At 41.7% G+C, this 20626-nt stretch overlaps 1 protein-coding gene across 5 annotated transcripts; it reads left to right on the forward strand.

The window, feature by feature from the left end:
• The first annotated feature begins 6438 nt into the window (after positions 1-6438).
• Positions 6439-10721, forward strand: LOC147902627 (pentatricopeptide repeat-containing protein At1g11290, chloroplastic-like). 5 transcript variants are annotated; one of them, XM_087373717.1, is made up of 4 exons: positions 6439-6630; positions 6724-6800; positions 6901-7049; positions 7259-10721. In XM_087373717.1, the coding sequence occupies exons 1-4, from the start codon at positions 6483-6485 to the stop codon at positions 9696-9698; spliced, it is 2814 nt and encodes a 937-aa protein (XP_087229843.1). In that variant the 5' UTR covers positions 6439-6482; the 3' UTR covers positions 9699-10721. The 5 variants fall into 5 exon arrangements, with proteins under 5 accessions (XP_087229843.1, XP_087229844.1, XP_087229845.1 ...); XM_087373718.1 differs by having other exon boundaries at positions 7262-10721; XM_087373719.1 differs by having other exon boundaries at positions 6538-6630; positions 6878-7049.
• The last annotated feature ends 9905 nt before the right edge of the window (positions 10722-20626 follow it).

The following is a 20626-nucleotide window of genomic DNA, read 5'->3' on the forward strand; positions in this document are numbered from 1 at the left end:
TTCTTGATCGCAATGTGAAGTGCCTCCATGTATGTTGTTGGATCTTTACTCATTACTTTTGAGCGAAGATGAGGCTCCAAAGCCATAACAAATTTGCTCATCTTTAAGTGCTCCATCCCTATGAGACTTTGAGGGGCCGATGATGCAGATGCCACAGCTCGCAAATCTGCCCTTTCATACTTTGTCCATAAAGTTTCATATCGGATTGCCAATGCAGAGACCATCTCACCCTCTCCTTGATAGAACTGGTCCAACTGCAACATCAAATCATTTGGCGACTCCACTGCCATAAATCTTTGCTTCATTGCAGCCACCACTTGGTCCGAGTCCTCCTTGGTAGAGTCCGACAAGGCCTCATGCCAACTCAAGGCTACACCTTCAAGAAAATTGGGCAAAACTTCGCCCGATCCTTCATGGACCATCCAAAAAGCTGGCATCCTCAAACAAAGTCCTGAAGATACACTGGAATCTTCACCATGATGAAACACAAAAAGGAAACACGAAGCTCCAAATAATATCCCATACAAGATCCAAACCAGATCCCACATAGCCTTAGTATACCAAGACCAACTTATTATGCATAACCACTTGTTGAAAACCTCCACAATGTGATCCTCAACAAAATCTTCAAAAATAAGTGACCAACCAGCACCATGAAAACATTGTGTATACATGCATTCAAGAATCACCCTTGTCACAATTGGAGGTGCACATAACAACTTCAAGATATTGTACTCTTCATCATTTGCATAGCAAAAGAAGTTGAAAGCATTGAGAATCACCACTCCACTGTTATAGTCAAAAACTACCCAAAGACTCAACTCTTCTTCACACCAAGCTGCCATTGCATGAAACAATCCCGAATCTATCATTGTTCCTGCTGCTGACATTGTCAATTCACCAACATATTCAAGAGTGCAAACATAAAGGATATGATCATGATGACCATGCGAATAGCTTGAGCATCACCTTCACAATCTTCTAGTTCTCTTAAACGGGCTGCAATCTCTTCTAACGAAGTTCTTCCAAGCATCTTCTTTATCACATCAGAAAACACATGCCCATACTAGGCACAACATGCAATCCATTACACCCGAGACCATTTAATAAGGTGGGATGAATCCAATACCAAACGTACTCGGTGTCCGCAAAAAGGATGTGACATGAAGTTGGGGGTAACAAACTTCACGCACCTCTTCACTTCTTGTTGCTTTCGAACTGAGTGATAGAGAAATTCATCACTAGGAAAGGGACATTAAAAAGAAGCTTTTATACCAAGAGACCACACCATACTATCTTCCCTTATACGAGAATGAAGATGGTAACATCCCAAGTGATGTTGTACTCAAGCATAGGGAGAAGGAAAAGATCAACAGAGGCCATAATCTCACAGCAGCAAGCTAATGGTCTGCACCAAAGAGAAGAGCGATACGTTGTTGAAAGAAGATCTTGCGGCTCAACATGACATGAATTGATATATATCGAGGAGTTTGAAGGGGCTGATTGGGTTGGATGGGTAGGTTCCGGGGAAACATTGCACCTCCTTCATAGTAGATACCTTTACAATTAGCAAAAAACACTTTGCAAACTGTCATTAGACACAAAGGCCTATAAATTTCAGTAGAGAAATGATATCAAATATTCAAACCCATGTCAATATGCCCCTTAAAATGAGCTTCGTTCTGATATAAGTTTCATAAGAAACAGAGAAGCAATTGGAAAGATATGGGCAGTTTACTCGGCGAGGGTAAAAATTGTCTGAAAAAGAAACAATTCCACACAGAGAGTCATAGATTTTTAGTTTAACATCTAATACAATAACTGAAGACATAGGATGATGCTCCTTGAAGAGAGCTTCGTGTTGATATAAGCTTTTTCAAATCGGACCATCGAGCAAAAAGTTATGAGCAAAATACTGACAGGGGGTCAAACTGTCATAAAAAACACCTACTCCTTCTATTGGTGTCGACTTAGGAGAATACTACCTCCATGATTAGACTTCATCAATGATCCAAGTCCCATAAACTTTGCCTAGGAGGGAAGGAAGAGCTCCCTTTGTGACTTGGGAAATAGATAGACCATGTATGTGCAATGAGCAGTTGAATAGACAACACTTTTGAGCACTTTGGAAGAGAAAACAATGGAAAAAGGAAAGAGACACTCAAGAGAGAGAACCTGAAGTGACCTTCATTACCAATAGAGTGAGACTCCACTCCAATGTAACTCAAAATACTACAAACACAAGGGAGAAGAAGAGGTTTCATACGTACAAGAGGGAGCGGAAGCTCCAAGACTACCCACAGAGAGAGAATGAACTAGAGAGAGATGGACTCAAGAGTCTACATAAGAGAATATCTACAAGAGGGAGAGAAGGCTCATGGAACAGGCTTGACGAGACTAGAGCTACATCAACATGAGGCCCAATGGTGGAAGAGATGATGAACAAGGGAGAGGAGGGCTCCTTTTATAGAGATTTTGTCACTCTCCTTCACCCATTTACAATTGCTGCTTGTAGATTCTTTTCCCCATCAATCACATAAGCCCGTATGTCACCATCCATGTCCTTTTTGGCTACTCTTGCCATGTGTCCCATCAAAAGATGCTCAAGACTCTTAAAATATTGAGAAAGTCAAGAGTCTCCCCACATGGAGCCCATAGGGACCCTCTCTTTTCCATATGTCCACATCCTCCTTATTCCACATGGGAATTCTAGAAGGATTCCTCTTGACTCCACACTCCTCCACATGCCTTCCACACGCTTGGCATGTGGCCTCTCTTATATTATTGGAACACATGGACATGAGCCCACCTCTTTATATGACTCACTCTTCCTATTTTCTAAAAACCCCATAATATCCCATACACAAATAACTCTCACCCCATACCAAGGTATTTATAATTCATACCTATGGTATTTACAATGATCCATTCCACTCATCCTCTCAATCCCATATAATATCTTAGAAAATAGAAATAAGTGAAAGCTGCTAGGCTATCACTTGATACTCAAACTCTTATCAAACATAGAAGAAAACAATACCAATGCCAAATAAAAAATTTCAAATTTTGGCCTCAGTATTATGAGATGCTATCATTCCCTATCATTGGGGTGATGCCCAGATACCTGAATCGAGATCAAAGGAAGCGATTGGAATTGCGAAGCTGATCTTTTGAAGCAATTCTAGGCCAATTGTATCGATGGCATTTGATGGAGGCCTTGCTGCGGTGTGTTCAACCTCATGAGCAAGAGGTGGTTCTGACGAACATTGTGGGGTTTCGAGTGGGCACTTTGCAGGGGCAACAACCACAACGAAGATGCTACAAGCATGCCTATTATGGCCAACTGTGCAGAAAGATGCCCGATGGTTCGCAAAGAGTTGTGATGTCAGCGGTTGGGTCAATCCACCGATCACGATCGGATGCCACTGAACCCCATCTTGCCACTTGAACCATTTCAAAAATGGGGTTTGGACTTCATGGGTCCATTTCGAGCCCCGATCGACTATGACCTACATGCAGAATTGTTATACGCTTGTGGCAACTGATTACTATACTAAATGGGTGGAGGCATGGGCTCTGTGAGATAACTCCATAAATTCTATTGCAAAATGCCTCTATTAAAATGTGTTCATGCTTTGGTTGTTCGATCAAGCTAGTCACTGAGATGACAAGGGTACCCACTTTGTCAACAAGGTCATTAAGCTGATGAATTCCTTCTATATGGAGATTCACAAGAAGTCTTCTCCCTACTACCCACAGGCCAATGGATTGGCTGAATCAACCAATCATACATTCAAGCAGATCATCTTGTTGCTAGTGAATGAGTACCCCACAAATTGGGACAAAAAATTGATGGCCGCATTATGGGCCTACCGCACGTCCATAAGCCCTTGTGAATAAGACAAATCTTTAGATTCCATTCTAGTGTGCATATTTAGTGCCATCGAGCTTGTAAGGGGTCCCATGGAACTATTCACTCCACACACATATAACTATTTCTTGCTTGTACAAGGGGTCTCATAGAGCTATTCCCTCCACATACACCTGGCCAAAATAGTCCACAAAGCGGAGAAAAAGAGATGGGGGTCAAGAAGAAAGAAAGAGATTGCCTAGCTACTGTCTTTAACAATGCCATTCCCTCCAAGATCTCCGAACAAAACGTCAATTATCCCAAGACTTTAAAACTAGACTTAATTGATAGAGACGGTGGTGGTTGTATTACTCTCGCGATAGGCAAGGTTTACTACACTGACTTTGTTAAGACGTTGAATATAGGGGACTTTATAAAGGTTATAAACTTTTTATTTTGTAATAGAAATACTAGGAACAGAGGCCCACCTAATGAACACATTCGAAGAGTTGGCAACACAATCTTGAATACTTAACATATAAGTTCACACAGCAAGCATTTAGCTCTATTGTTACCACTCTTTACTTCAACTAGGTGATTTCAATACATTAACACAAACCCTCTAGAGAAATGCACATTGTTGCTGAAGTGACGAGACCAACTACAAAAAATGAACCCTCAAAGCACAAACATTTACTTTGATGACATCATTACCAAATACTTGAAACGCACTACAGATCTTTAGGATAGTTGTTTGGCGATTCTCGTTAGCAGTTGCACAACAAATGCAAATACAACAAAGAAAAGAAAAAATCATACGATTCAACAACTACAGTGAGATAAAGGACCCCAAGAACTACTATAGAGAGCTATGTCTTCTATTCCTTCCATTTCATGTAGTCGAGCCAAGTCTTGATAGCTTCACTTGTACATGGCATGATAAATACCACAACAACAAAGACATCACCTAAACACAGCAAAGTTCAACAAGCTAATTCCAAAAACCACAACTAATTCAACAAGCAATTACACTAACAACCTCATCAGATATTCAACTTAACGAAGAAAACATTGATGCTTATGACATTGGAATTGACATGCCAAACCAACCAAAACCAAAACAATTCCCCAACAATTATACAATGGTACCTAATAATAATTACTACATTAACTTCAAAGTCTTGAACAATGACGATCAATGCCTAATTGTGGGAGACATAATGCTGAAGAAAAGAATCTTCCCGTCAAAAGCATTCCATCTCTTCTTGATAGGCAATGCAGGAATAGGGAAAACATTTACACTTTTGGCAATTGTCCAAGCAGTTTTACGTAACTACTCACATAAACAAACATTTAACATGGAATCCTCAAAAGTTCTCCTCTTGTCTTACACCGGAAAAGATGCTTTCAACATTGGCGGCACAACAATCCATTCAGCACTACATTTACCGCTAATGGCATACCACTACACAACCCTATCAAGTGAGAAATTGCAAGAACTATCACAACCTCACAATCTTCAAAACAAAATCATCCAAAAATATTGCCATCATAAATGTATACAATTCCCCCCTATTAAAAAAAAACTACACTACTTATTAACTCACTTGAAAATATGCTTCAAAACAAAGACGATGATACACCAACAACAATCATAGGAGATTTCAACATCGACCTCACCAATTCAAGCAACAACAACAAACAACTCTCGAGTTTCATGAAACACAAAAAATTCATCAACCAACTACTATTCGTGGCTCAACTATTGACCACATATGGACAAACAAGTGAGTACAAGTACTTGTGAAGCACTGCCTTCAAATTGGTTCTATCAAAGGAAAACAATTGTCAAGATGAATGAATGATTAATTTGTAACACCTATGATGGAAGGCCGTGTATAGGAAAGTTCGAATGATTTGCAAAATGTGTGTGTGTGTGTGTGTGAGAGAGAGAGAGAGAGAGAGAGAGAGAGAGAGAGAGAGAGAGAGTTCTTAAAAAAAGAAAGTGTGTGTGTGTGTGAGAGAGAAAGAACTAAGGTGGGTTTCACATGCAAGTGCCCGCTGCGAATTAAAATATGGCGTGCCCAATCAACGATCGAGCTCACTCGTAGACCCTTTCACACACGGACGCTCGTCGCAACAAAAAGTATGGCGTGGCAATCGAGTCACGCCAGTCCAAGGAAGAAAAGCTGGGCGGCCTCAACATGCCACCCAAGATGACGTCCGTTGGACTTCCGCCAATAAGAACGTATTAAGGAGATTCGAACCCAAAAAAAGGCAGACCAAACATTCTGGGGCTTCACTGTGAAGCCCCCCTAAAATAGAAAGGGGCCACGTGGCAACAAAGTGCGTGCAACACTTTTTAACAAAAATGTAACTAGAGCGCAGGGAGTACTTAACATGAAAACCAATACACACTCTTGGGTACAAACTTCATTTACTGGTCAGATAACTCCGTTCTTTACACAAACATAGATCAGCCAAAACATGAAGTACTATAACAATTGCTTTCTTCCAACCAAAAGAAAACTAGATTAGCGGAAGGCCTTCTGAATGTAATTCAACTTGTTTGCATAGACACCCACAACACCCTTGAACCTCCAATTCTTTACCACTTTCGGCCATCCCTGCAATGTGGTCATGCTCCCAAATTCTCGTTAGAGATGGCTTCACTCCCTTGCGTGAGCCTCCCCACAACTTGAATTCTTTTGTATATCCTAAAAGAACTCAGCATCTAGCCTGCATTTTGATCACCGACTCCCTCATCAATGGAACAGACGGTGAGTCGCTCGTAGTTTCTCACATTCATCTATCGTGCGAATACCCTGTTAGCTATGTAGCACAGCATAAATTTCTATAATCTTCGTATGTAGATAACGCAATGGCGACGCAAGACTTATGGCAGCAGTCCTTTTCTACTTCAGTGTGGTGGGACAAGAAGTCGACCAAGGTGATTATGCATGTTTGCTTTGTCTAAAATATTTACGTTCACGCCTACGTAGTTTACACAAAATTGTATCTTCTCAGTCCGGTATCATTGTCTCGTTCAGGGAAACTTCTGGATTGATGGGTTTCGGACCCTTCCACGTTTGGACATAGAGCGAACCGATTTAAAGCAAGGCGAAAATCATATTGATTGTAGAAGAAAAGCTAAAGATTCTGGCCAGGGGTGTGAAGCTGAAAGAGAGAACTACCTCAGGTGTTTCTTTATGCACGACCAATCAAGCATTTGAATATAGTTGAGAGATTGCTTCCTGCATTTGCAATGTGCCATTTAGGTTGATGGCGTGATTGTCAACGGCTTTGTCTTTTAAGTTTTAAATCATGGTCAATTTTTGTTCCAACCAGGTAGTGGCAGACAATAATGGATTATGGGCCTTTAACTCTTTTGTCTTCTGGAGCTTTCAGTAGAATATGTGAGGAGAGGCGACTCAAAGAAGTATTTCAAGCTGTGGACCATATGTACCAGCAAGGAAATCATGTTCCCATCTTCATCTTTTTTCGTATTCTGCAGAGATGCATTAAAGAAAAGGACCTGGCAGTGGGAAGGGAAGTACAATTCCTGATTATGAGAACTGGGTTTGAGTCTGATGCTCTTTTGGGGAGCTGCTTGATCCGCATGTTTACTTTGTTTGAAAGTTTGTCAGAAGCAAGCCAAGTATTTAACAGACTGTCCAAACCAAATGTCTATTCATGGAGCGCAATTATTTCTGCGCATGCGAAACTTGGACAGGGTGAGGAAGCTATTGAACTTTTTCATCAGATGCAAAAGTCAGGTGTTGAGCCAGATGGTTATGTTTTTGTTGCAGTCTTGCAAGCATGCTCAAGCACACACTCCCTAGAGCAGGGCAAGCAGGTTCACTCCCACATCATTGAAACTGGGTTTAAGCTAGATCTGTTTGTTGGTAACACCCTCCTTGATATGTATGCCAAATGTGGGAGCCTGCATAATGCATACATGGTGTTCTACAGATTGTGCTGTCGAGATGTGGTCACCTGGAGTGCATTAATTGCTGGATTTTCCCAGCACGGGAATGGGCGAGTTGCACTAAAGCTTTACCAGCAAATGCAACAGGAAGGACTCCAGTCGGACACTGTGACATTTGTTTGCATACTGAAAGGGTGTTCCAATGTAGTTGCCTTAGAGGAGGGGAAGCAGATACACTCTCACATCATCGAATGCGGGTTGGAGTCCAATCTTTTTGTTGGCAATGCTCTCATTGACATGTATGCCAAATGTGAGCGTCTTAAGGAAGCACAAGTCGTGTTTGAGACATTGCCAGTACGAGATGTGATTACGTGGAGCACATTCATTGGACTTTATGCCCAGCATGGGCACGGTCAGAAGGCTCTTCAACTTTTCCAGCAGATGCAGCAAGAGGGCATGGAGCCAAACCAGATCACATTTCTGTCCATTGTGAAAGCATGTTCTACAATGGCAACCCTGGAGCAGGGCAGATGGATTCATTTTCATATTGTTGACAGTGGGTGTGAGTTGGATCTATCTGTTAGCAATAGTCTCATTGGCATGTATAACAAATGTGGAAAGCTTGAAGATGCACGGATGTTGTTTGACAGGCTGCCAAAGCGGGATGTGGTTACATGGAGCGCATTGATTGCAGGGTATGCCCAGCATGGCTGTGGTCAAGAAGCTCTCCAGATTTTTGGAAAAATGCAAAAGGATGCAGTGGATCCAAACCATGTGACTTTTGTTGGCATTTTAAAAGCTTGTTCCAGCATAGGAGCCCTGGAGCAGGGGAAGTGTATTCATTCCCAGATCATTGAAAGAGGATTTGAATCAGAACAATTCGTTGGTAATTCCCTCATTGACATGTATGCCAACTGTGGGAGCCTTGAAGATGCCTGCACAGCATTTGAAATTCTGCCAAAAGATGATGTGGTCACATGGAATGCATTGATTGCAGGGTACGCCCTACACAGTAAGTACTTATTGGCCTTACAGCATTTTGAGGCTATGCAACAAGTGGGCTTGAAGCCAAACGATGTGACATTTGTGTCTCTTCTTTCCGCCTGCAGTCATGTTAGTCTGGTAGACGAAGGTTGTTTCCACTTTAAATTCATGAGGGATAGTCTTCGCATTGTACCTATACTTGAACATTATAACTCTATGGTAGGCCTTCTTGGCGATGCTGGATGCTTGGGTGAGGCAGAAGACCTACTTGAAACTGTTCCAATAAGAACTGATATTGTGGGCTGGACATCTTTGCTTGGCTCATGCAGAACACACAGTAATGTTGATCTAGGAAGACGATGCTTCGACCATTTTGTTACAATGGAAGGAAGAAATGCAGCAGGGTACGTGCTCATGTCAAATATTTATGCTCATGCTGGCATGCAGGAGGCTGCGGAGAAAGTAGAGGAGATGAGAAGATATGCCAACATTTGGAAAAAGCCAGCCAAGGCCTTCATTGAGATTGACAATCAGGTGCATGACTTTGTCGTCGCTGACCACACTCACCCACAGACAGATGAAATATATGCAAAGCTCAAGGCATTAAGCATACAGTTGAGGGAGGAAGGTTATATCCCACGCTTAGATCTGATTCTGGAACCGATAACAGATGAGGACAAGAAAGATTCTTTGTGTGGACATAGTGAGAGATTGGCCATAGCATTTGGGCTTATCTCTGCACCCCTAGGCACGACAATCCGTGTTACAAAGAATCTTCGAGTGTGTGCTGATTGTCACAATGTTGCCAGGTTAATCTCGAAGATTGAGATGCGAGAGATTATGATTACAGATGGATACTGCATTCACCACTTCAAGGATGGTGCCTGCTCATGTAAATATCATTGTCTGAAAAGCATAAACAACAGGAAATTGTGAAATTGGAGTAAGACTATCTGCCAAAAAGTTTCCAGCTATGGGTTGCCAAAGTAGATACAATCTTTGAAGTAGTGGAAATTTCTATTATCATTGGTTGATGGCTTGAGGCAAGCAATGGATTCTAAGACCAGGCAACTTCAAGGGTGGTGCATGCTCTGATAATACCAGCAGTATCAAAGAATTAAGCATACAAAGGGTTTGCCATTTGAGATATTATCTTCCATTGTATTCGGCTACAGATCTGCCTGAGCAGCTGGAAACCTATGAAGGATGGAAACCTGCTTCAATATGCTTTATAGCAAGCTTTGGCAATCTTTCAGAAGCTGAAAGGCTGCATCTTCATGCATTTTTGACCCAACAGCTTGAGGCAAGCAATTCCAAGACCAGGGGAAATTTGAAGATTTGTTCAGTGGTCTTAATGCAGATACTAGGAAAATACATTACCTTTTCAAGGCAGTTGGTGGCTGTGCTTCATATAGTGGCAGTGCTTGAATATATTGTCTATATGTGTACTTGGAAAAGTCATTATCCCTGCCCTACACGGGCTGGTTCCTTTCCATCAAAACAGCAGAGCATTCTGCAGGCACTGTCACATTTCCCCCCCTCTTTTGGCGCCTTTAGCAGAGCCGTCAAGAGATTTGGTGGACAGTTTGAGATGCTAAGGTTGTGGACAAATTTAGTCGCCTGATCAAGAGTTTCATGTTGGACAATCTCTTTTTCCTCGATCAATAGTAACTGTAGCTTCGTAACAAGCTGCATCCATTATTGGCATTTGCTAGGCAACTTCAAACAGTTTTTTGTGGTAAAACAACTGTATGTCTATCTTGGTACCTCAGTCAAACACAGAATACAAGGACTGACTGTATATCAAACACTAAATGAAGGAAGCCATGTATTTCAAGAATAAAGTCAGTGTCAAGCCATGAAGGTACCATCTGGCTGGATGTGCCAATCATTGTACAGTAAATGGAGAAGCGCTGAACTAAGGAGCCATGAATTTCAAAGAAGGGAACTTTTTTTAAGCACTAGAGGAATAAATGTTCGAGGATTATCAATCCAGGTATCTTCAGGGGCACATGTTTGACCACATTGGTTCATATTCCCTATGGAAACTTTGTGCTAATATTTGAAATGACAAGATTACGTGTGCGTTGCGAAGGTATCTTCATGGCCACATGTTTGCCCACATTGGTGCATATTCCCTATTGAAACTTTGTGCTCATATTTGAAAAAACAAGATTGTGTTTGTGTGTGTGTGCGCGTACAGTTTTTTTGGGGTTGAAATCCATTTGTCACTATATTTCATAGAACAGTCCCGAGAAAAGGGACAGCCAGTTACAAACCATCAGAAGATATCATTATACGACAAGAAGGCAGGATAATCTAAATCCCGAGCATGTAGGCAATTATAAAGAGATTGCCTTAAGGATGCTCGGAAGAACTGATACTTAGCCAAAGAGGGATCACCAAGTATGGTCCTTTCACAGAGTCCATAGTGCCCAAAACGAACCCAGTAAAAATGCCTATGCACACACACACATGCTTACACATGGAGTCGTGCATGTGTGCAAGTGAGCGTGTGCACACACATATACACACTCATATCTTTTAATTTTTGCTGGTCACAACACTTGGTTCAACCCCTACCAAGTATAAGCATGTACGTATCTACGCTGTAGTTTTTAGGTTTTTATGCTTATGTAAATTCTTTCTTTATCAAAGCTCACCTATGCACATCCTTCCCCTTAGTGCATTCGTGAGCTTTCATAAACCTATGTAAATTCTTTCTTTATCAAAGCTCACCCATGCTGTAGTTTTTATGTTTTTATGTTTTATGTAAATTCTTTATTCAAATGGTTATCTAAGGGGAAGGATGTTCATAGGTGAGCTTTGATAACATGGCAGATTGAAATGCTTCAAAGACTAAAGTTCATCTCTCCAAGTGGCTTTCCTAGCCCTATAAAAGGGCCCCCTTGCATAAGCAGAACACATGTGCATAGCATGCTTTTTGCTTAGTACTTGGGCTTGAACTTGGCACATGCAATATACTGTTAGATAGTCTATTGTCTCTTGCCTCGCACCTAGTTTACTTATTTGCTATAAACTAGGCATTGTAAGGTTCTTGTGGTAACTGTGTTTTTAACAATTGTTGGCTTTGATTTAACTCAATGTCCAATAGACGACCAATGTTGCCTCCTTTGTACATTTATTAGAGTGTTTAAAATACAAAAGGATCAACATTTTGTTTTCATATGTGAATCATGAACTACATATCTGATCCATGCGTGAGTTTTTTGGGAATATTATTTCTAGATTATATTGTATGAATGCCACAATATTATATTTTACTATTGTTTCCCTCTCTCTATGCTATTTTTCTACATTTCATTTAAAGTTGGGCATTTGTAAATGGAAAGGAGCTCCATGGATTTTGTAGTAGATGTGCCAAAGACACAAGGGGTTGTGATTCCTTCCCTGTGATGGTTGATCATCTTACCAAGATGGCTCATTTTATTCCAACTATAGAGTCTAATGATGCACACAATTAGTATATATATTAACAAGTAACTTATCTTGTTTGCATGGGTTAGTTGAATCCATAGTGTCAATAGAGATGTACGGTTTACTGGCAGCAAAGAATAGTCTTTGATTTGCATGTGCGTGTAAGTGGGTTACCATTGCTAAAAGAAATATCCATGGACGTTGCTAGGTAGCATGAAGCCGTTCCGGTCTACGAATGCTGAAAAGTTTTGTACTTTTTTGCCTTCATTTCTGGGATACAAATTTTAAAGTTAATAAGTTACTCACACGTCTACCACGATAGTTACCTTGGAAGGGGGATACAAAGGAAGGTGTGTTTTGTGTTTCCTTCAAGTCTGTCTTTTAGGCAATACAATTTTTAATAGATCACTTAATTACTCTCACATCTCCCATGCCTTTTCCTGCAAAGTCCTCCGACTCTCTCTAACAAACAAGCTAGAGCCATCATGTTCGTTTCTTTCTTATGTAGAGATAGTGTCCCCGAGACCTCTCCTCTACCTTTCCAAAGGTAGAATGTAAGCATCTATCTCCTTAGTTACTTAGACACCCCCTCTAGTGTTTGTTGTTATTTGTATATACACAACTTTCTTGGAATATACACAAAGCATGACCTCATTTATCCATTCTTCCTCTCTCTCCCTTCTCTCTGCTGTTTGTTCCCCAAAACATGGACATTACACCTTACTTTCCAAGGTTGATATCAGAGGAGAACAGAGATGCATTCCTGAGAGTGATGGGAATATTTATGGAAGAAGATATATATTACATTCTCTATTTTTGTCTCCTTTAATCTCCCAAAAAATGCTTGCACAATTTCTCTATTTTGAAGTATAGCAATATTCATCTCCCTTTGATACGTTGGCCCTATATTATGTGACTACGTAAGCCGCACACATTGTGGTAGCTCCATCTGGCATCAATTGTTCATGTGTCAATGTTCTCTTCACCACAACTCCTGCTCCATCATGTTCTCCCTTGCCATGTCGTGATGCTAAGAAAAAATGGCTTATCTCTATCCCAATCAAACCAACATACCTTGCCACAAAATGAAATGGCTTGCAAACCTTGAATTAAGAAGCAGCGCCATCTAACCATACCCCAATGTCATTTAATTATTGTCCTTTGTTCCTTAAACATTGAAAGTGTAGCATGAGGCAATGTTGCACAAACAATGTATCATGAAGTCTATCATCACAAATGAAAAAGTGCATAGTATTGATGAATTCACAAGCGTTGCATATCACACTATGTGTATAAATATGGTGACGTATGTAGAATGCCAATGCATAGACTGGATCTCATTCTACTCTACAAAAGCATAATTTGAGCAAAATCTACCATAGACACAACCATCATCAGGGAAATTATGAATACAGTCCTTGAACTATTGTGCTTGCCACCACCAACGATGTAATTGTGAGTATGAAGAGGTTCAACATTATTTCCAAAAATTGATGGAACTCTTAACATTGCATTTCCTTGTTTACAATATCTTTCCTTTTATTTTTGTTTTCCTTTTTGTCCAAAGCCTTCACATATTAAAATAACTTCATAGTCATATTTTTGCCTCCCTTTCTTGTCTCCTATGGGCATCATTTCAATTTTCTCACACCATATTTTTTGTATTCTCCCATCAAGCACTTCTTGTCACGGAAGAATTTGTCTTCTTTGTTTGGAAATAATATTGACTCCCGTGACTATTTGACAACATTGAAAGTATGAACTCAAATGAACATGTCATGCTTGTACCATCTCCTACATAGATCTCACATCCACATTGACATCCACTTGGATGAAGATCAAAATTTTGAGAATGCATGCGACTAAAGCCTTTCTTTATTCATTGAGTCAAGAATATATATACATGTTTTACGGACTCAAATGAACAAAATTGAATTTTGGATTTAGGATGAGAAGATTTGAATCTGTCAAATAGCTCAACCTATAAGAAAAAAACCAAGACCTGATTTAAGGTACATGTAGGTGCTAACTATCATAAAACTCATATGTTGACTACCATAAAACAGGTGTTAACTATCATAAAATTGAATGTGCTGATTAACATCGATGAATGTTCTTCCTATCATGGATGTGTGTTTTGGAATCGACAAATATGCTAGCTAATATTGATGAGCATGCTAAATAACATGGATGAATTTGCTAACTAATGTGACCAATGGGCCAACTAGCATGAGTAGACTTGTGGCATTAGGTTCTTGTGTTTAAGTAAGGTTGGGCTGGTGTTGAGTATGCATATAAGAAGTAACTAGCATATGGTTCTTATGCTATTCAGCATGGACTATTGACTTCTTCGAACAAGAAGATTGAGGTGGCAATGCTAATTACATTGGTCACTAAGTGTGATAGTATCTTGGTGTTAACCGCCTAGCATGGACAGCATGGATTCATGTTTTGAAATCGACAAATGTGCTAACGATTATTGATGAATGTGCTAACTACTGTGGATGAATGAGCTAACTAACTTGACCAATGTGCTGACTAGAATGAGAAAACTTGTGGCCTGATGTGCTTGTGCTAACTAGCATGGATGAATGTCCTAATGTGCTAATTAGCACAAGAAGACTTGTGGCATTATGATATTGTGCTAAGTAAGAGCAAGCATGTGATAATTTCTTACTAGCATGGATGTTTGTTTTAAAATTGACAAATGTGCTAAAGAACATTGATAAATGTGCTAACTAACATGGAAGGATGGGGTAACTAATGTGAGTATGCACTAACTAGCATGAATGAATGTCCTAACTAGCATGGATGACTGCGCTAATTAGCATGACTTGTGCAATTAGGTGCCTGTACTAAGTAAGAGTGGGCTTGTGCTGAATAGCATACAAGAAGCTACCAGCATAAGGTGCTTGTGATGATTAAGATAGTCAGCTTATTCAATACGTTGATGCTTCTAGCATGTGGCCAAAATGAGAGTAAGCGATTTCTATCATCCATTTGGGCTTCCATACAAAATCTTTCCTTCTACAAGGAACACTTAGAAATTTGCATTACTCTTACCACCTTAGCAATGGGCATGTCTTCTCTGGTGTTCATTAGCATGGTCAATGTACATTTCTTTACGAACAACTCTTGGTTGTTTGTAGGCTCCTTAACAATAGTCGATGTTTTGCACCATTGGCTATTATGTTGCTTGAACTTGAGTGCTACTAAATTGTGAGTTTTTTGATAGAGAGTTTACGAGTTTTTTTCATGTATACCCTCATGCATATGCTAAAAGTAAAACTAAGATTTGACATTTTAACGGCATTTGTAAAATATAACCATGTAAATTTCCACAAAACTATCTTGAATTGTCACCAACACACCATGTATATGTAAGAAAACAATACAACGTCTGTGATCAACAGATAACAGGATCTCGTACGCAAGAGAGAAAAGAAGATAGTATGGAGAATCAAAAATTTGATTACTGTAGAACTGATACAATAGATGGCGCTGCCTCCCAGCCGTGCGCTCCTGTGAAAGAAGCTTTGATGGCGAGCTGGAAATAGTAGAGGACGGAGGCTGGATGCTAAGGAATCAGGGTTGCTGTAGCCAGTGATGAAATGAGCTTCACGGGCTTGCTCTTATATAGCCACCAGTCGTAGTCGGTTGGGCTCAATTGGGTGACCGACCCAGTCTGCCCAAAACGGTTGATTGGGGGTCAGTCCCGAAATAGGCCACCGACCACACGATAGAACCGGTGTCCAAAATAGAGCAACTGACCTACGGTTGTCGTTCGGCCCACAGCCATCCAGGATCATCTGGGACTCCAAACGGGCCCCGCAACCCGAGAGTGGACTGCCCCAGGAAATGCTCCGTCTACCCCCAATGCGGTCAGTCATGGGATGCCTTCCCGCACTTGCATGTAGCCTAGTTGGTAGTGTGCCAACTCTGTCCAGCCATCAAGCCACACATGGCCCCCATTTGGTGTCCAAACTAGGACCTACCGGATAACCGAGCTACTCAAATGCCTTCTCCTCATATGGGGGGCTTACAAGTAGAGTTAGCTGGTTCTCGCATAGTTACATGAGAGTGGAGCATTGATATCTAACACCCCCCTCAATGTCCACCCGCAAGTGAACTTGCTTTTTCGGTCCAATGCCAAGTCGATGAAGATGCCTCTCCAGCAAGTCTCTTCTAAGAGCTTTTGTGAAGATGTCCACAGCATTCTGTGTAGTCGGACAGTATACCAAGTCGACCTCTCCATCCATGATGAGCTCGCGTACAAAGTGATATTGAATCTCAATGTGTTTTGTGTGAGCGTGGAACACAGGGTTCTTTGCAATCGCCATGCAACTCTGATTGTCACATGATAACTGCGTAGGCTTGTTCTGCACTACACCCATGTCCCCCAGAATCCTCCTCAACGACACTGCCTCGCAAGAAGCAAAGCATGCTGATTTGGACTCAACCTCGGTAGAAGAAAGTGCAAATGTGGGTTGCTTCTTGCTGACCCATGACACAACTCCAGATCCAAGTGAGAAAACAGTAACGTGTCACTGATCTCCTGCTGTCCACGTCTCCTACCCAATCCGAGTCACAGAATCCGGTCAAGATGTTGCCCTTGGTATAGGTGATGCCATAATCAAGTGTGCCTTTGATGTATTTTAGCACACGCATCCTTGCCCTCTAGTGGTTCTCCCGGGGCTTATTGGAAAACCTGCTTAGTATACCAGTCGCAAAGCTGATGTCCGGCCGTGTGTTGCACAAGTAAATCAAGCTGCCCACAAGCCTTCTGTACTTCGCTTCATCCACCAGTGGTGAAGAATCCTCATTTGAGAGCTTCACGTCAACCTCCATAGGGGTACCAACTGTCTTGCACTCAGCCATGCCAAATGCCTTCAGTATCTCGCCAGCATACTTCAGCTGTGAAATGAAGATCTGTTTCGGCTCTTGCCAAACTTCAATCCCCAAACAGAAATGCATCAGTCCGAGTTTGTCATTTCAAACTCTCTGCCTAGCAAATGCTTTGTCTGCGAGATCTTCTCTTCATGGTTCCCTGTTATGACAAGGTCGTCCACATAAAGGACCACAATCATACACCTGCCTCCTTCTCTGAAGATATACAAATTTGCATCTGATGGGCTCCTCCTGAACCTGTTTTGCAGAAAGTAGGCGTCAATTCGCTAGTACCACGCTCGTGGGGCGTGTTTCAGCCCGTAAATTGCCTTCTTTAATTTATAGCCTTTACCTTCTCAACCGGGGATCTAGGGATCACAAAACCTAGTGGTTGTTCCATGTATACCTCCTCCTTGACATCCCCATTCAGAAAGGCGTATTTTACATCCATTTGAAACACGGGCCAACTTCCTTGGGTAGCTAAAGCCAAAACACTGTGAATTGTGGTTAGTCGAGCTGTGGGAGCAAAAGTATCTTGATAATCAAAACCATGTACCTGTGCAAATCCTTTTGCCATGAGCCGAGCCTTGTACTTATCCAACATGCCATAGGACTTGTACTTGGTCTTGTACACCCACTTGGTGCTGATTACCTTGCGTTTTGGTGGATGATCCACAAGGTCCCAAGTGTTGTTCTTCATTATATGGAGCCATACTCTGACTGCATAGCCTCCATCCACCTATCATCACCCTATGCCTCTTCAAGACACTTGGGTTCATCAGCATGGATCACTTCTGTCATCAAAGCATAGTTGACCAAGTGTTCCTGCGCTCTTCTTTGCTCCTCTAATCTCTTGGACCGGCGGTGTTCGGATGGTTCCTCCTCAATGGCTGGAGGTTCTTTGTCGTCCAAAAGCTACTTTACCCACTTCAGGAATGGCTTTTGCCATTGTGGTTCTGTAGGCTCTTCTTCATCTTCTTTTTCTTGAATCCTCCCAAGCACCGTTGGGGGAGTTCGGTCTGCTGTTGGTGGTGGTACTGGATGGATATCCTGGTCTTGGCTGTCTGGGAAGGAAGCATCCTCCTCCAATTGGTGCGGTTGTTCTGAGAAGACCACATCGTGACTTACTATTACCTTCTTGGTAACATGGTTATAGAGACGGTAACCCTTTGCCTCTTCACTGTAGCCCAAGAAAATACATTTTCGGCTCTTCGGTTCCCATTTGGTCCTATTAGCATCAGGGACATGCACAAAACAGTCACATCCAAAAACTCTGAAATGTGCAGTTGAAGGTGTCTTACCAAAAAAGGCCTGCAGTGGAGTCATCCCGTTCACAGCTTTCGTGTAGCTATGATTGCCAAATGTAAACTGCCGTGTTACATGCTTCAGCCTAGAAAGTCTTTGGCAAATCTTTCCCTTTCATCATACTCCGGCCCATTTCGCAGATGACGTGCATCTTACGCTCTGCTACTCCATTTTGCTATGATGTATGTGGCAGGGGTTTCTGCCTCTTGATCCCGTGACTTTTGCAGTAACTCTCGAATTCAGTTGATGTGAACTCTCCATCTCTGTCTGATCTCAACTTCTTTACCTTCTTCCCCATTTCTTTCTCGACCATTACATGCCATTCCTTGAACTTACTAAAAGCCTCGTCTTTAGTCTTCAAGAAGTATATCCATATCCTTCTACTGTAGTCGTCGATCAGGGTCATGAAGTAGTACGAACCACCCAAAGCTTCCGTCTCCATCTTTCTGCAGAGGTCCGTGTGAACGAGCTCTAGAGGAGCCTTTGCCCTGCTGGCCTCTTTAGGAAAGGGCTGCCAATGCTGCTTGCCCATCATGCAAGCTTCACATACATCAGGCAGATCTGAAATTTTTGGTAGGTCTGCAATCATTCCACTTTTATGCATCTCCTTCAAAGAACTAAGGTTTAGATGACTAAACCTCTCATGCCACAGCTTAGTGTTCTTCACATCGGCTTGAGCACTGAAAGTTGAGAGTTCGTAGATGTTGTTGCGCCGTTTACCTTTACCAATGACCTTTTCTTGAAGTTGCAGGATCTGTGTACCATTCTTATCGAATTGAAGTTTGAGGTCCCGATCTGTGATCACAGAAACGGACAACAAGTTCCTCTTGATATTTGGCACATAAAGAACATCGGACAACTGTTTTACAACTCCATCTGACTTGAGAGCAATCGTACCTTTTCCTTTTGCTGGACATTTTGCATCATTGCCGACTGCTACCAGGATGTCATTCCCTACCGGATGTAGAGAGAAATATCAATCCTTCTGATTGGTCATGTGGCGCGATGCACCACTGTCAATGATCCAAGTTCATCCATAGGTACATGAACTACCTCCGTGCAAATCTCCTCAATTGCTACGAACAACTCTACTAGTGCTGCCTGCGCGCTGTTGCTGGACTCTTTCTTTACTCCGTTCTTCTCATCTGCAATCTTCTTTCAGCACTCATCCTGCTTGTGCCTTGCCTTGTTGCAATAGAAGCACTTGATCTTCTTCTTTCTCTTTTTATCATCAAAAGAATATGGGTTACCAGAGTCCTTATCCTTACCTTTCTTTGATCTAGCATAGAAAGCCGAATCTTCTCTAGTCCTCGTCTTTTGATGCATCTCCTCCTCCAGAAGAATCGTGCTGAAATCCTCAAAGTTGAGGGGCGGATTTCTGATCTGCATATTCAGCGCCGTAACAAGACTGTCATACTTTGGTGGGAGAATCCGTATACACTTTCGTGCTAGATTCTCGCTGGTGATAGTGATGCCAATCGCAGTCATCTGATTGCACAGATTCTTCACCCTGGTGATGAACTTCTTTGCCGCTTCAGACTCAGACAATTTCTCGTTCGCGAGTTGAGTCTCGAGATTCTGAATCTGCATCTGATTCGTGGTCTTGTATTGATTTTTCAAGACCGTCCATGCCTCCTTCGCTGTGGTGACATGTTGAATTAACACCATGATGGAATCACTTACACTGCAAACAATAGAACACATCGCATCTACATTTCTTCTTATCCACGCGAGAATCTCATTCGTAGTTGGTACTATCTGTTGTCCTGCATTGGCAGATCTGGTCTCGCAACTGGCCTCACGTCCACCCCACTAGTAGTGTCCCAAAGCTCATATGCGCTTAGGATGGTCTTCATCTTGAACTTCCAGAGTGGATAGTTAGAACTGTCCAACTTTCCACTTTCATCGAACGGTGGGATTCGCAGGCTTGCGGGCTAGGCCATTTGTCACAATCTACTCACAAACAGAAACACACTACCAAATCTTCTTGCTAGAGTCCCCAGGCTCTGATACCATGTAAGAAAACAATACAATGTCTATGCTCAATAGATCATAGGATCTCGTACGCAAGAGAGAAAAGCAGATAGTATGGATAATCAAAAATTTGATTACTATAGAACTGATACAATAGATGGCGCTGCCTCCCAGCCATGCGCTCCTGTGAAAGAAGCTTCGATGGCAAGCTAGAAATAGTAGAGGATAGAGGCTGGATGCTAAGGAATCAGGGTTGCTGT

The sequence above is a fragment of the Dipteris shenzhenensis genome, chromosome 4 (genome assembly GCF_047967505.1).
Source record: "Dipteris shenzhenensis isolate YYH24624 ecotype China chromosome 4, Dip_SZ_1.0, whole genome shotgun sequence".
NCBI lineage: Eukaryota > Viridiplantae > Streptophyta > Polypodiopsida > Gleicheniales > Dipteridaceae > Dipteris > Dipteris shenzhenensis.